Source organism: Nestor notabilis, unplaced genomic scaffold (assembly GCF_000696875.1).
Source record: "Nestor notabilis isolate BGI_N333 unplaced genomic scaffold, ASM69687v1 scaffold4969, whole genome shotgun sequence".
Lineage (NCBI taxonomy): Eukaryota > Metazoa > Chordata > Aves > Psittaciformes > Psittacidae > Nestor > Nestor notabilis.
In genome coordinates, this window is record NW_009942245.1 from 31,861 (window position 1) to 49,882 (window position 18,022).

An 18,022-nucleotide genomic window follows, 5' to 3' on the forward strand; every position below is an offset into this window, starting at 1 on the left:
GACACCTTCACTTCATCTTAAAAAGACCTGAATATTGAGGAAAACATTAATTTTGTCATAGTTCAAGCAATTTGGGTTTGTTTCTTTTCAACTGAGAATCAAACAAAATATGAAGAGTTTCCCTTCCAAAGCTGTAAGCCAAATTCAGTGATAACACAAAAAAAGCAATGCAAATAACTATCTCATTCTGGGCACACTGGCTCAAAGAACAGTTCAGAATAACCTAACACTAGCAATTTCAGCTAAGATGCATCTAACTTATGGCAGTGTAAGAGAAAAGTCAGGTTTACTCAACCTAAATATGCCAGAAAACAAAGCAAAGTAGCAAATGCAAACCAAATGGGTTGTGGTACCTGAAATAAAGGCCACAACATCTCTGGGTGGTTAAACATCTCTGCTGACTAAAGGATGCTACTTCCAGTCAGAAGAAAATGAATAAGCCATTAACCTTTACACATTCTGGCTTGAGCTATATATCACATTAAAAGAAATACTTACAATCCACTTAAGAGAAATGTGGTACACACATAAAAAAGAAAAACTAGGGAAAAAAGGAAAGGCTCCCAAAGAACCTGTTTTCAGCATTTTATGAGAGGAGAGATGACCTGGAAATTATTTTCCACCACCCCCTCCTGTCCCTCTGTAATATCTTTCCCCCAGTACCTTTCTGCAGATGGGTATGATTTTCGGTGGCTGTACTTAGGAAAAGTAGACAATCACTGTAATTTTGTGGTGGTCTTGTCTAGATAGGGACTGGAAATGAAAAGTAATGTCATCTAAACTGCAGAGTTAATTATGCTCCTCCAGTGCCCACAGCTCATGTACGAATGAATACCAATGCACTCCATCAGACAGGCTGCTCTCGAAGTATCACAGGAAATGAAAACTCAAAGGAACCAAGGGAAACCTGTTAAGTGGAAATCCAAAGTATGCCTGGACATACAAGACTGACTCCTTATTAATAGCATACATTAAAGACAAGGATTATGCTACATTATAAAAGTTTGGCTTTATTTTAAAATAGATTACGTCATCTGCTGCAGCCTCTTAAAATAACTATTTAGGATTTACTTTTTTACTTGCTGCTATTGAGCCTTCTGCACTAGAAGGTCAGAGGGTGTATGTTCTCTCCTTTAAGCAGCACTTTTTCCATAGTTTTGAACAGTTAGCTTCTAAGTGCAGATTTCAGAAGCTTATTTCTGCTTGTGGTCTCCCAAGGACTCAAACAATTAAGACAATAAAGCCCAGTGACAAGCACGATCATTAGGGGAAATTCTTTCAACTGACAATTATTTTCACCAAAAGCTTACCTCAACATTATGAATCATTTGTGACCACTTATACTTAAGTGGGACACATTAAAATTTAATGGATTTTGATGCAAAGAGCCAGCAATAGGACTGTGCACACCAAGGCACTAATGCGTTGATCCTGTGGTTAGATGAGGCAAGTTGGAATTGCGACGCTGCCAACTACATTTCATAGTACAACAAATGAATGAATCCTAAATCTCAAGCGGGATTTCTTTTTTATTCATTATGCATGACATTTTCCTCTTTAAATTATTCATTTTTTGAAGAAATGTTATGGCTTTAGCCTCCTTAACCTTTGTACTCCTTCCCTCTGTGGTTTTTGCCAGCTGTAATATCAATTGAGATGCGGAGATTTTCTAAACAACATAATAAAAACCTTTTCACAACCCTGCACACAAACGTGTCTTGTTACACTTCCATCTTATTCTGCCCCTGTTCACAATACTGGAACCTGGAAATGTCCTGAAAAAAGCCAAATATGCTTTTTCTATCAGTACCTGGTTTTCAATAAAAAGAAATTAAAACCAATGCTTTACTATTGTTCATGTAATCCCTGAAAATTAACCACTTACAGAACTATCATTTGAGTCCAGGAGGGTGATGAGGTTTGACTGAATTCATCAAAATTAAAGACCACCTTTGACATTCTTCCTCATTCTCTTCCCCTGTCTGATCTTCAGATTTCCATTTTTAAATGTGTTCATCTGACCATGCGGAATGATACAAGAACAGGCCTCAAGGCAAGCTGGCTCTCCCCAGTCTATTCATCTGTAACCTGTGTTTTAACAGTAAAACACAAAACCAACTGTACGTAGGAGCTACAGTGCAAGACTGAGAGGCCCATTTGAATCCTATTTATACACAGGTGTTATTGGCTCATGGGATGACCCTGGGAAAGTCACTTAATTTCTCTATTGTTTAAATTTTTCTTTCCACAGAAAAATTACTGAAGTTACTAAAACAATAGAATAAAAGTTTGAAAGAGTAAAGAAAGTCACAATGGAAAGAAGTCACAGAGAGTAAAGATTCCCATCAGAGAGCCAAACAGTCAATGTTTCTGGCTTCACCAAGCTATTCTTAAGCTTTTCTTGAGCAACCACAGATCTTGTTGCTGTAAGCACTCCCAAAATTCTCCCTAATGATTTGCTACTCCCCTTCCTTTTCACTACATCAGCTTTATGGGGCAAGGGACATATTTTAGTCTCAAAAATAGAACTCAAATAATTAGTTTAAATTTTTTTATATGTTTCTATTTGCTTATTTCTAGACTTTTCTATTAAGATAGAACTGTTCCTCATGAACAGCTGATACCTTTCTGCAAAAATACTTTACATGTGGAGTACTAGAAGTCACATTAAAGCTGCAGCACCGTATCGTGTCCCATTATACACCGCATCATGTCTCATTATTAGCTGGCATGACACAGTGGAACAGAAGTGCATGACAATGCTGAGGGCTGCCAGAGTTATGGCAACTTCTTTGCTCTTATTATCGTTCTTATGTGATTATTATCTGCAATTAGAGGGAGAGAAGAAAGTTGTGTTTAAACTGGCACAACAGCTCAGCCGTGCAGGGCTGCACAAATTGGATACAGAAGTACACAATGATCACACTGTTTATGGATTCAGTCTCCATTACACCTTTCTTAAACCTTGCTAAAAACCTCGTTGCCCAATAGATCCACACTCGTACCACAGGATTTAATCTGCAGTTACTGCTTTGGGACACCCAGATTAACAACTGACCAGGAAAAGGGTCTTCTACCCTTTTATTGCTACCTCTCCTTGTCATTTACTCCCTTGGGTGGCCAGTGATATGGTTACATGCTCCAGCTATCACAGTGAAGCAACTGTGCATGTAGTTGCATGGACATCAAAGGGCACGGTATGGAGAAGGAAACCAGTGAAGTGGAATGAAGAGGGGAGAAATGCAACAAAGAATTGAGGAAAACCAGCGAAAACCAAACAAAGCAGAGCCAGCACGGAATGGTTTGGGTTGGAAGGGACCTTGAAGATCATCTAGTTCCAACCCCACTCTGGTAGCCTCACTAGAAGGAAGAACTACAAAGATAAAAAGTATACGTTTTAGCAAACGTTTGTTTGCTTTAAGGCAGCAGTGAAAAGTATGGGAAGTTTGATACACTGACGGGGGGATCTGGTTTGGTTTTAATGCAAGCAGTACACAACTTTCGCAGAGAAACCTTTATCTGTGCATGGGAACCCCAGCTTCTTCAGGCAAAACAAAATCAACATGTACTTGTTAAACTGCAAACATATGTTAACTTCAGAATCAGATAAATATAAGTTTTGAGCACTTAAGAAAATGAAGGTTAGTGAATGTGATACTTTAGTGATGCAGAGCTATACTTCATATAGAAACAAATCTGGTCAGCAAATATAAACAAAAATCTAAATGCAGAGTTCAGTCTTTTTGTATCATCTCACACATTAAAAATCACTTTTTCACTCTTAGTAAATAACCCACTTCCTGGGGGAATCAGTCCTTCAAGGTAGTTTTTTTGACCAACCTGTATGATTTTATAGAAGCTAGAAAAGATGAGTTTAAGAGTTTTCATTGCAACAAGCTAAAGTGAGTTAAACATCAACTGCGTATTTAAGGACCTGAGCCAACAAATTCATAGCAATGAGTTGGCTTGCAGTGTTTGTAAGTGTACTTTAAAGGTCTCTGGGTACATCTCAGAAAAAAGTCCTCAGCAAACTGACTTCCAATAAGAAATAGGCACCATTATTAAGGTTTAGATTCCTGAGCTCACAGATACCTACCAGTGTCCTCTGGACACTTTTGTAAATGGTACCATCTCATGAAACAGGTGAGGAACACTGTGAAAAAGATGGGTAAAAAGCTGAATCTCTTTTGGCCAGTGACATTTTCCACTGAGCTCAGTGGACTACCAGTTCCATTCATCAGCACTGACCAGTCTTCAGGTGTATGAGATCCTTGCAGGTACTTGGGGCAGGCTTTGCAAATAAAACTTCTCTTTCACTTTTCCTTACACAGATCTAGTAATCATTGCTAAAAAGCTTTATGAATACCCAATCTATTTGAATAAAACTTCTCTTTCACTTGTCCTTACACAGATCTAGTAATCACTGCTAAAAAGCTTTATGAATACCCAATCTATTTAAACTAAGGAAAAAAAAAAATCTAAAATCATTATTTCAAGGGTTACTAAAGGGAAAAATGTAGTTTATTGCTACAGGAAACCTATGGAAAATATGTTAAGCGAGAATCACATTTCATAATGGACTATAATCTTCAGTGGAGATAAACAACACTGGACTTGTGTCACTCTATGAGAAAAAAACTATACTGGCAACCTTTATACACTTCTCTGCACCAGCATGGAGGGCTGTGCAAAGCTGCCAGTGCACCATGATCTCAGACTAACAATACTTAAGTTCCAGGAAAAGTTTTCCAAGTCATCTCTCAGCCTCCCATGATTTCAAGCATATCTGCTGGTGGTTCAAAGTCTTGTCTAGTCCTTACTGCTGACTTCTGTGCCTTCTTCAGGCTGCTCAATTACTTTGGAGCCATTTTAATCTACATGATCCTCATTTCTCCAGGCAAAAAAATCACTGTAGTTGCTTCTGAAATAATATTACCATGACAGTGAGTACAAATAGCAAGCACTATGTTTTGCAAAACATTCTGTGTTGAAGTCCACACTATGAAGTCTGAGAACGCCTCAGTTATACTGCTTGTTTCCCTCTCCTAATGGCCAAGGAAGAATTGATAATTAACAGCCTAAGAGAGGAATGTGCAACAACCAGAATACGGTTTTTTCAGATAGCACAAACTAGTAATGGTCTTTCTTGTCAGTACAACTCTCTGTGTACCAAGGACTCTGCAGCAATGTTTATGTCTAATACATATATAAAAATGGACATTGTTCTTCCAAGAACTCAAATCCACATGTTTTTCCAATTAGTCCTGACATTCTCCTCAAGTTTAGTAGCACATAAACAGAATGTTCCTTAAGGAATATGACACATTCTGTTGCATCCCAGTTTTCCAGTTAAGAACAGAGCTCCAAAATGGGCGATATTCACTCATGGGTATCACAATACAGTTTTGAAAGGAGGTTTTTATAAGCTTATCCAAGAAATAACAAAAAGCTAGAAAAACTTATGACTTCCAAAGCATGACTGTGAGTACATTATTGGTGCATATGTATATTTAATGTAGTAAAGCAACTTGTCTTTCAAGTTAGCATTTACCCATTCATAATTTGAGTGATAGAATCATGATTATACAAAGCAGAATTATGATGAACTTGACAAATTAACTCTATGAAGTGCCAAGGCACATATATACTACTATGTTTAGGAAACTAATTATCATATATCTAAATAGAGAATGAGAAACATCTGTTTAGGTAACAAATGTACAGAAAAGGGTCTGGAGACTGAGATGGAGCAGAGTTTAGCGGGGTATACTCCCTGCTACAGGTTAAAAGAAAAGCATTCCATTTTGGAAAACAAACAGTAAGAACTGAAAATCATCATGAAAATACGAGATAATTTAGTCACAATTAGTACAAAAGAAAAAGTTACTGAAGGGAGGTACCGAAAATCTTCCAAAGCTTTAAACATTACAGAGAACATCATTAGTTGCCACCTCCACCTTCAATATTCACAATAAACCAGTTTGATTTGCAGGAAAAACAATGTATATGAAGTATTAGAAAAATCTTCCAGTAAGGACAAGGGTGAGGCAATACTGCAAATAGAGCTCCAACAGAATGGTTTGTGTTGGAAAGGACCTTAAAGCTCATCCAGTTCCAACCCCTGCCACAGACAGGGACACCTTCCACTAGAGCAGGTTGCTCCAAGCCCCTGTGTCCAACCTGGCCTTGAACACTGCCAGGGATGGGGCAGCCACAGCTTCTCAAGCAGACTGACACCTAAACAAGTCTCCAATCAGCAACAGCTGACACCTCTTAAGGTTTTCAAAGCGATCCTGCAAAACACACAGGATATTGCAGGAGACCTTTAAAGCTACAGAATTAATTCACTGCAGGCCATCAGGATTTATGCTGTGAGTTCTCGCACCCATTAAACTCAATACATGACAACCTGGGTGGTTTGCTTCACCTTTCCCTGGCACTGACCCACACTTTGGGTTGGCACTGCTCCCTAAGCCCTTCACTATTCCTCTCATCCAACCAAAGTCAACCAGTCATGATTGCCAAAGTCAACACAGTGCATGATATAGCCTGATGTGGCTTACAGTCGCAATCGTATTTAGCCAATGACTCTGATTAACCTTTAATCATCCTCATAAGAACATTTTATGCACTGGAAAACCATCACATCCCTTCTCAACCTTCTCTTCCTTTTTTCCCTTAGAATAAACAAAAATAAAAATGGTTTCAATCATTTATACTTCTTGTGCTCTTCTCTGAAATAGTAATTATAGATCTCCTCCTTAAAAGTCATATTACTACATCCCAGAGTTGGAATTCACCTTTAATCGGATCATGTTGCTGACTTCTATTCAGTTGCAGGTACACTATAAGCCTCAGGAGTCTATCCTATGGCAGCCGTGCTTAAGTTTGTCTGATTCTTGCTATAGGGAGAGTTTTTTGCCCTTGTCTCAACTGAACACCTTTTACCAACTTCAGATCCTTCCTCTAATTTATCAAGATCCATTATTGCTCTTTCAATGTACTTGAAATTACTGCTAGCTTGCTGCAAAACCACAATTCTAACATTAATGCTCATATTCCATCACTGAAGCCATTAAAGAAAATAATGAACAAACCCAGACCCAGCAGATATCACAGCACACAGCTAACATATACACTTGGATTAACTTCAAATACTGATAGCTATTTTCTAACAATTTCTAACAATTACAGGACCATCTTTGGCTTGAGACTGAGCTAAATCTTGGATTTACCTTGGATTTAATATTACTTAACTCGTTCTACTGGTCAGCAACACAACCCGTGTTTGGTTTCCACAACCAGTGAAAACTGCTCACACAATCAAATGTGTATGGTTTTCAGTTTTAATCTACAAATACATATTGTGAGCTGTGAACATGCACTTCATGTCTCACCTGACATGACAGCAGCTTGCTGAGTGGCTGAGTCTGTACTTAAGGAAAGGCGACCACCTTTGGCCAATCTATCACAGAAGAGGGTGATGTTCTTCTTCAGTCTGCTGGTATCTTTGGGCATGCACAACTGGCTGCTGAGAGACAGAGCCTGCTCCTTAGAGCTCTTTGACAAACAAGTTCGTAACAAGTAAGAAATGGCAGCATCCACAGTTTCTTCCCAACCCTGGATTAAAGAAAAGGAAATTAAATAAAATTAGGTGAACATAATATGATATGATAATATGAACTAATATAATATGATAACATTAAAAAACAAACTAGCAAATCAAAGACTAAGAATTTGAAAGTGATAGCAATACATTAAATATAATTTAGGGGTTAACGAATGTCACGACATCCCAGTTCTTCAAGCAAAAACTGAAAAAACAACCCTGGATTTAAGATTGACAAGATTTAAGATTGAATTTAAGATTGACATAACAGTTAACTTCAGTAGCTACATTAATAACAAAACCAGAAGTTCCTAGATGCAACATTTATAATTAAGAGCAGAACTGAGATGTAAATACAAATATAATATGTGGTATATAACATTATGCTGATGATATGTCAAGGCCAAGAAAAAAAAAAGCCAAAAACGTAAATTCTTTGGAATCACTAAGATTCTGACAATATGCCAATAGCACAGAGCATCACGACTGCAACCAAAAGCTGCAGATACTCAGCATCCATCTGTCAGACTGATTAAATCACGATACCCACTCTGCATTGGCAGAGATGTGTCAGTGCTCTGATAAGCCGTGACTTAGATTTCTAACAGCATCATGTCAAGCTGTGAACATTTATAAGCCACCGGTTTAGCAATCAACTAAATTAAAACATGCAGCTACCTATGGAAAAGCTTTCAGGAGGAAAAGCTACATTCAGGTCATATTCAGTATACATATTTCCACAAAATTGTTTACTCCTGCAAATACCACTCAGAAAAGACAAGGAAGTTTCTTTTCCTGAAACAGCTTGAAAAGCACCTTTAAAATGGTTCAAGTTTGTAATCTGTACTATGGTGTTCAGTGACATGAACAAATCAAAGATGTTCCTTCAAGTAAGAATCCTGGATAGCAGAAGTCTTTACCTTTTGTGCAAGGTTATTAGGGTAATAGGTAAAATCTAATACATGATATCTCATTTATGCAGTATGCAATGCTGGACTGACTCATCTTGATACATTCTTTAATCTTAAATTACAGTCTGTGATGAGACTTTGTCATTAATCCAAAGTTTCTGTAATTAATGAACCTGCAAGACAGTCTTTTCATGACAATGTTATAGTGCTTGGACAGAGTTGGTAACTAATACAGGGCTTTGTGGTCGGCTAACCTCAGAACTCGTAACATCTCTCAGCATTCAACTACCTGTGTAAGCAAATCTTACGTATGTGCTGCCCACATGTACAGGGAAGTACCATTCAGTTGCTATAGTATTACTGCAGTGTCTGCTCTCCAAACACGCCTGACTGGCTGGAACATATTTTGGCAATAGTCTTTCCTGACTCTGGAAGTTTTGAGGCTACAGCCTGGAACCCCCCAGCTCTATCTGCTGCTAAGTTAACAGAAGGTGAGACCAAGGTAGCTCTTTACATGGCAGTTACACAGTCATAACACACACACACACGCCCCAACAAACCTCAAGTACTTAGTACAAACCCAGAGCCTTCTAGTTTTTAAGCTCTTTCTCATGATGCATTCTACTTGACTGAAAACATTCACAAAATCACCTACCTATCCAAACTTTCATGACGTTTGAAAGAATGATGGTGTCAACCCTCTTGGAGTCCACTTAAAAAATAAGGTTTATTAATTTCTTTAATTAGGTATCTATGGCTTTGGTGACACAAAGAAGCAAAGGCCACCCTTCCTGACCTTGTTACCTCCTAAGAACAGGTTCGGGACAGATGCTTACTAGTGGTCAAGTACATCAGAGACCAGAGTCACAGGCACTTCATCCTGGTCCAGACATACACTATTCTTAATAGTGTCCTGAAAATATGCTGTGTATGTATAAAGCATTTCCATTTTGCAGACAACAGGATCAACTAGTGAGGTTTTCACAGTCAACATTTACCTTTCCTGACTTCAGAACAATGATATTAAACTACTGTCTTATCTAGAATGTCCCAGCCCCCCCAAAAAAAAAACATGTAGATTAGAAAAATCACGCCAGTCAATCAATGCAGTAGCTTAACATTTTCCAGATATTCCAGAAAGAGTCCACCGGAGTGTAATCCATCCACTGACTTGTGATGGTGACAGGAAATAATCCATTCTACAGCCAATTTAAAGAGGTTAATGAGCTGGTAAATGCTGTCTACTTTCCCACATACTGGGCAATGAAACTTAATATGTACAAAGCACCAAAAACAATCAAGCCAGGCACTCCTCATTATACTACAAACCATGAAAAATAAGACAATACAAACAGCAGAATCTTGAGTTTCACAAAAGACAAAGAAACACGTGATTAACTGGTGTCAGCATACAGTAGCTGAGAAGCTGGCCAATACATCCCTCCAAGTAAGTTCTATAAATGCAGCCAAAAGGAGCATTTAAATAAGGAGACTGAAATATAAGCTAAGGAAGGCCAGGAAATTAAAAGTGGCTAGTATTCTGTCCTTGGCTCACACAGGTAGGTTTTACTTTGTACCTTAACATTTTCCAACTCTTGTTCTTGTATCTCATTTCCACGTAAAACTGGTTTCTCAGCAGACCATAAAGCTACCTTCTCCGATTCAATGACTGTTGATGTAGTAAGTCCACTCAAATCCAAAGCAGCCTTTATGATTAGAACAAAAGCTACCTCTACACGAAAAAAAACTTCCCCATTGCAGTCTGTTAAGGTGATTTTATACAACTAGGAACTGATGGCTGCAAATAAGACTGCATTTGTCAGCAATTTTTATTGGTGCAAGGGGAGAATTGAAAGAACAAGAAAACTGCTTCACCCCTTACACGTTAAAAAGCTAAAAGATGTTTGAAAATGAAAGTGTCCAAGTCTATACCCCACACTGAAGAATGATTCTACAGCCATGGTTGTAATAGTCACTAATGGCTTTTCATGTCGTATTCTGCATATTTGAGGTCTGAAAGGAACACCTTCAACAGAAGTGTGATACCAGTAATCCATCATCCTATGACCAGCAAGCGTTGCCATAATTGCCACAGCAAATGTAAGTCAAGACTCACAGGAAGAAGTCTTACTAAATCGTGCAAATTCTTTATATTGACTGTATGACCTGAAATAGATATGAAAAATATTTAATTCATCAATTTAACTTTTTCATTGGGAAAGACGTGGCTTCATATTTTGCATGTACACATTATCATTTTTCTCTTGTAGGTAATAGGAAGAGATTGCCACCTTATTTTAACCAAATCACATACTCTGCAAGGCTCTGAAGACCAAATGATACTAGAAGGACTAAGACTGTAGTAGTACACATAACTTACATTTCATGTATATCATCATTAAGGATCCTCAGGCGTCATGGTGTATCTGAGCGTAACTGTGATTCTACATTTGCTCTCACTTTGCCATACGATTCAATCCAGGGTACCTAACTTTCAGGAAGATTTTTAGGTTCTACCATTTGCTGAATAAGAAGAAACCTCCAAAATTATTTTCTCTGCAGGGCAAATGACCATCCTACTGTTTGTTATTCTAAAATTCTAGGCAATAAAACTGGAGGCCCATCCAGCATCCGAGATCTCGCACTGCAAATAAACTGGCAGGCTGTAGAAAGGGCACTGATCCTGTGACACAATATGCAGATGGAGAATGTGATTAATAGTGAAGTTGCCCAGAACACCCAATGACTCTCCTTCAATTTTCATGTAGATAATTGAGGAAACTCGATTTGGAAAAGCTATTAGCCTAACAATGCTTTTCTTCCCTAGATGTAAGAGGGTTATTTTTGAATGCAAACTCTAGTTCGCTTTGTGATTATTAATACAAGAAAAGTAGAGGTCAGTAGGCCTAACAAAGACATTCAGAACCAATTCTATTCTTGTACTACATAATGCAGAAGAGCAGCAACCTCTCAACAAATGATTGCTAATGACAGAGGCCCACTATGACATAGTATTATTCTACAATGGTTAGACGTTTTCATAGCTGTTTCTCCATTAGGCCACTCTGTTTTGCTTCAATTAAATCTGCCAGTTCCTTTTAGAAAGCCAGGTAAAGTGGCTTATGATCATCAGGGAAAAAAATCTTTTAACATTTCAAAAGACTCACAAAACCAAGAATAAGTAGTATCAAAATAGCCTCTTCAATCTGCAGTTACAATGTTTTGTAGGATATTGTGCATATCTCCAAACTGCAAGAATACCGACTCCTATTCAGGACCACAATCTGCTATAAAAGCAGCTTTAAGCAATCACTGCAATCAGCTGAACCCCATCCTAATATCAACATCTGCTGCACTGCATCAAGGAACACGTCAACCCACCATGCTAAGAAGTAGCTATTTTTTCTCCATAAAAATGCCAAGTAAGCTACATCAGTAGAGACTAAAAATTCAGTTTACTGTCCAAATAATCAGAGAACTCTAGGGACTGTGGAAAATTTACCTAGAGATCTACAAATTAATACTATTTGTCTTAAGTATAAATAAATCATTCTACTGACACATTGGAAACTTGAACAACATTGTTCCTAAGTTGTGTTTATGAGCCAGACAGACATTTGAATCTGTATCTTAAGTCTCACCTTAAAAGACTGAATTTACTTTGAAAGCCTTTATCATTAATATTATTCCTAAGGCAACAGCCATTTTTCAAGCTGCCTATGAAGTAATGTATCCTGGAGTGATAGTCCAGACAGTTCTGAAAGAATACAAATGCCATGTGAAACATACTGCAAAAACTATGCACAATTGGTGCAAGCCAAATTATGGGAATTCTTACAGCTGTTAAGTCGGGAATTCGCCTGGCTATATCTTATTTCCTGATTTTAGTCACAATAATGATTTCATCAGCTCTCAGAAATGCTATAATACTTAGAAGCATACCTTACTGTATGAAAAGCTAGGCATTTATACTTCTCCAAACCACCAAAGAAGAGGTTTCTGTATCCGAAAGCACTAGATATGCTAATTCACAAGAAACACCAGCTGTGTGTCTGTCTCTCAACACTTTGCTTTTACAGTGATTAAAACAAAAATGATCTTATTTGTTACACATACAAACTGGTAATTCACTAATCCAGGGCTACAGAACTGGTAGTCTCCAACAGAGGCACAGACCATTAGCCAATGTTGCTGTGCTACCAGGCATCCTAACCTACATTCTTCAAACTGTATTTTTAACTGACCTATCTGTCTAGAACAGGAGGTAACAGCCACAGCAGCCACGCAGACAGCGTGCAGTATTTACCCTTCTGCTAGAAACAGAGCTGACAAACGTTTCTTGTGAGTGTCCCTGAGAAATTACTGCTAAAATGAATTGATAAAGCATTTAAGGAGATCTTTTGAACAGTGTTAGTAAAATTCTAGAAGAAGCCAAGCAAACAGGCTGTGCACCTATGTAACGCTCAAAAAATGCAGTAAAGTATTACTGACGTCTTAATGTATTAAACTTTGAACAGTCTCAAGAGACAGGGTATTTTTTAGGATGCACGTGACATGGCTGAAGAATTATCATTGTAACAATATAAACCCAGTTTTCTTCATTAAAACACCTACCTCTGGAATACCTAAAAAGCTGGGACATGTCCTAAAGACAAGTGGAATTAAAGTCTGATGAAAATCCAGACAAGTGACTCAAGCTTAAATGCATTCCAAATCTATTAAGTGCCTAAGAGGGACATTTGTAGTGCACACAGAATACAAAAAGCAGCAGCTGAGATTCTTATACTAATCTTGCTCTCTCTAATCGTACCTTCCTTTAAATCAAATCTCACGTATAATAACAACTGATCTGATTTTTATTTCTATTGGCATTTAAAATAATTCCAATCTAACAGTTTACAGACTGATGAAAGCAACATCAAAGTGAGGATACAGCTGAACATCCAAAACAAGGTAAGAGACAGACTAACTAAAATGAAGAAGATGAGTAAGTAGTGTGTAGTTCTAGAAGAAGAGTTCAAACCAGTAAATGAATCAATTTCATTTTAATTCAAGGAAAGAATTTTAGGCAGAAAACCATCCTTATTTGTGAGATGGGACTAGTCTAACACAACAGATCTCTGCAGACCTATTTAACAATAACTATCCATGCTATTTTCAAGCTACTTTAGCGCATCTAATTCAACTCTTAGTATCTCACATTTTCAGGTAGTAGGTTGTAAATACCAGGTTTAGGGTAAAGTGCTTTGTGAGTAAGGTTTTGTTTTTGAAGTGGCACAAACTTAACATTCCTGCAAAGCTCTGCTGTAACTGCCCAGTTCTGTGACAACAGAAACAGCAACTTGATCTGGTCAGTGTAGAAACACTTATTTAATAGAAGCTTCAGCTCTTCATTTTGAACCCTGCATATACTGATGTCCTGTGGCAACTTCACCCAAAAGAAATCTATATGACAGGTTCCTCCTAAAAAGGACACATGTAAAAGTTTCTCCTTTCTCTGGTATTTTTGTCCTCTGAAGCACAATTCACAAACCTCAACATTCCTGTACTAAAGATTAGACTAAGAGATTTTAGAGGGTTCTATTCCACAGACATTTAACTAAATCAAGATTTGCCAGAATCTCCTTCTCTAATATCTTCAGGTTGGAAGGAAAGCTGAAGAAGCATATGGCTCAGAAATCCACACAGTGATTTTAATACTATCTTATGTAATAGGCACTTTTTCTTTTAGGTCTAGTGCCCCTAAACTAACATTTTACCAAGGATCTTCTGGAAAAATGAGAATGTCGAAGCACAGTATTAAAGCATCGGGTGTTTCAGGAATCTAGAAAATTGAAAGCATTACTAAACAAAGGTGTGTTCCATCAAGATGATGACCTCTATCATTAAACATGGTCATTCACTTTTCAAGTCTCATTTGCAAGAAAGTCCTGCTTAGAGAAACTGATTATTATGATTAGCAGTTGTAGATCTTCATGTATAACCACTGATAACATGTTTAGAGAGTGTTTGACCTGTAAGAAAGCAGAACTACTCCAGGTGGGGATCACAGTCAGTATTTCTGCAGCTGCTCAACTCTTCTGCGATTATGGGTTTAGTAATTTGTTCTGAGGAAAGCAGATGCTTCACCAAAACATGACAGATCAGGCTGACTACAGATGGTGGGTTATTAGTTCCTCCATTAAAATTTAATCAGCATCTGACTTTTGTAGCCGAATTTCCACATGGGTGGAGTCCTTCAGGACTGGATGTTCTTCATTTGCACAGAAAGACTTTCAAAATTAGGTTAGAATTAGACTAGAATTAGATCAGTAGTTTTCTTCTTGACAAGTCATGTGTACTGATACTGCCCAACTCCTCTTTCAAATTGTCCTACATCTCAAAACTGGAGCAACACAGAGTGTGGCCTAACACCTTGTTTTATCTTGTTCCTGGACAACAGTGAAAACAGTGAAGATATCTAAGGCAGAATGGGTAAAATGCAGAGAAAAGGGCACATTTTTCTCGAGGTAAATTCTCCATTCTCGACGGGATGGTCACACTGGAAGATCTGTGGTCCAGAGGAGGCCATGAAGATGCTCCGAGGGCTGGAGCACCTCTGCAGGCTGAGAGAGCTGGGCTTTTTCAGCTTGGAGAAGAGAAGGCTCCTTAAAGGGAGACCTCAGAGCAGCTCCAGTGCCTAAAGGGGCTCCAGGAGACCTGGAGAGGGGCTTTGGACAAGGGATGGAGGGACAGGACAAGGGGAATGGCTTGAACCTGCCAGAGGGGAGATTGAGATGAGCTCTGAGGCAGAAGCTCTTCCCTGTGAGGGTGCTGAGGCGCTGGCACAGGGTGCCCAGAGAAGCTGTGGCTGCCCCATCCCTGGCAGTGTTCAAGGGCAGGTTGGACACAGGGGCTTGGAGCAACCTGCTCTAGTGGAAGGTGTCCCTGCCCATGGCAGGGGGTTGGGACTGGATGAGCTTTAAGGTCCCTTCCAACCCAAACCAGTCTGGGATTCTAATTGTACAGTTACTCCTTTAGTAATGCTTGTTTGTTGTAATTCAAATACATCCTGCCTGGAATCATGAAAGTTCACACACATCATGGGTTTCTTTAGACACTGTTCCCAAATCCTGAAATTTTTCGGGTGTTTTGTCATCTTAGTTTTCTTTTTAACTTGACTTCTTACAACCATTGATCCCTTCCTGGGAACTGATGAAAGAAACTCTTGTACGTACTACATGAATGGAGTGGTTTGGCTTCTTCGTTGCCAGCTTCAGAGTTCTGTTGTTTTGCTTTTTAGTACCGAAATAGTCTAACACCTCATCTTTCTTTACCTCAAGAACTTGTCACCAGTTAGCTAGGGAAACTGAGGTGCTGTTTGGGTTTTGCAGATGCTGTCAAATCTGTCTGCAAGCATGAAAACACATCAGGAGTCGTGCGTCTTGCTAAAGAAGGCTATACATCCAGCAGTAATTCTGCCACACATGGGGTCTGTAAATGAGGTTGAAGCTCAGGACAGTAATTTTTGATCCAGGGAAGAGGAACCAGACCTTGTTCTAGTTGAGCTGGAGACAAAAAGTGGATCAGACATATGCTAAAAGAAGTTTCTTGAGACATCTTACTGCATCTCACCCCATATTTTATTTTAGTATCAGAGATAGACTTCGGGAAGGAACTTTTTTCTTACTGAGATACCCTTTATTAGATTACCAATATAAGATGCTATGAAAGCCTGACAAGTTTCTGTTTCCAAAAGCTGTGAAATATGGAAACATGCCCACTCATATATTTTACCTCTAAAAACCCCCACAACTTGACAAAAAGTCTCTTTCCTATTTAAATTCTCACAGTACTTTAGATCCACTCACCCCTAACTTTAGACTCAGCCCTGTGGCTTCAAATTGGGGAATTTCTATTCTCTCAAAATGCACAGGTCAGGACAATGAGGACAGTGGCAAACTGGACTTGCATATTGACTTGGATAGCCAATTCTCAAGCTTATGCTAGAAGCACTGGGGTTTATTTTGGCTTGAGGCAGTAGAATCATAGAATCATAGAATCATAAAATAGTTTGGATTGGATGGGACCTTCAAAGGTCATCTAGTCTGAACTAGCAAAGATCATGTTTGCACAGACTTGTCTTATGGCCTGTTTTACTTTTGAGGTATCAAACCCGTATTTTGGCTATATCAAACTCTCACTTCATTGAAAAAGCCAGGAGAAGATGTCAGAAATAAACTATGCAGTCTCAATGTTCCTTTAATGTGAACTGGCCTGTCCTAATGTAAAACACTGCCACCTGTGCAGATACGAGAGAATACTGGTACATCATTCTTGATCTAGGGATTAAGACAAAGCATTTTACCAGTAACTAAAAGGAAAAACATCCATCTGAGAAAAAATGGCTACTCGGAAAATCATGGTGAAAAAGCCAGTGAGTTTTTTCCTGGGATCTTGTGACAAGATGAAAGATTCACATAGCAAGGATCTACAGATCTTTCAGTTAGGACCCAATATCAAGGGAATTCTCCACTGACAATCAGCTTCTTTAAAAGAAAGAAGCCAAAAGAAAGAGCCACTTATTACCTCTATTAAGTGTTAAGTCACTTTGGTGAAAAACGTGGCTGTAATCACCATAATGCATCACTCTTGTAATTAAGCAGTTTAGATGACAACTGATCTGAACTCCTGGTATGCAGCACATATTCAGTAATTACTACTGCACTAAAATATTTTAGCTTCTCTTTGTAGCTGAACTAGGCAGATTACACTACCCTAACAAAGAGAAAGTTTAGAGGTCCCCATCACAATATTACACAGAGAAAGATGTCTGATAACAGAAGCTTATTTAATCTATCAAACAAAGGGTATGTCTCTTGGGACAACTGCAATACTTAGTAGGAAATCCAAGTTAGTTTTCAAGGAGGTAATATATGCTGGAAGCAAACTAATCACAGGAGAACACAGTTCTACCTTGACTAATTTACATCAAGAAAGAAAATCCCCGAGTAGGCTTCTGCTCACAACTGAGACAGCCCACTGAAGATTAACTTCAGTACCTCTTAATAGTGACAGAACAAATAAGGTGGCAGATCAAGTTAAGTACAAAACTGATTTTCAAAACCAGATATGTCAGATTCTCCATTAGAAGGTTGATATCAAGGCTGAATGCTTGTTCTGAGCTTGATATAAATTCTAGGGAATACAATTTAGTAACACAAGAATTCATAATGCACATCAAAAGCTATTTCTGCATAATTCTGGTTAAACTAATTTTATGCCACTATTACCAATCACCAAAAGTCAACCTTCTAAGAAAGTAAAAATCTGATGTCCCCTTCTTATCAGAACTGAAACAACTCCAAATGACCAAAAAACCTGAAAATACAATTGAACACTGCTTCTTCTGCTACTCCTCTGAAGTGGAAAACATCCAAATAGCATTTTTTACCTTACTAGAGAACTCTACCAGTCAAACCCATCTGCTATCAAGCATAAAGCCTAGCAGGCTACCTACTCT

General features: G+C 38.4%; 1 protein-coding gene across 1 annotated transcript in view; it reads right to left on the bottom strand.

The window, feature by feature from the left end:
* The window catches only part of BBS9 (Bardet-Biedl syndrome 9), a gene marked incomplete at its 3' end in the record, with an annotated part of 152,426 nt that overhangs the window by 18,103 nt on the left and 116,301 nt on the right, over positions 1-18,022 (bottom strand). The window contains exon 20 of the mRNA XM_010021288.1: positions 7,398-7,620. Coding sequence (XP_010019590.1) covers positions 7,398-7,620 — 223 coding nt within the window. The remainder of the gene's footprint in view (positions 1-7,397; positions 7,621-18,022) is intronic.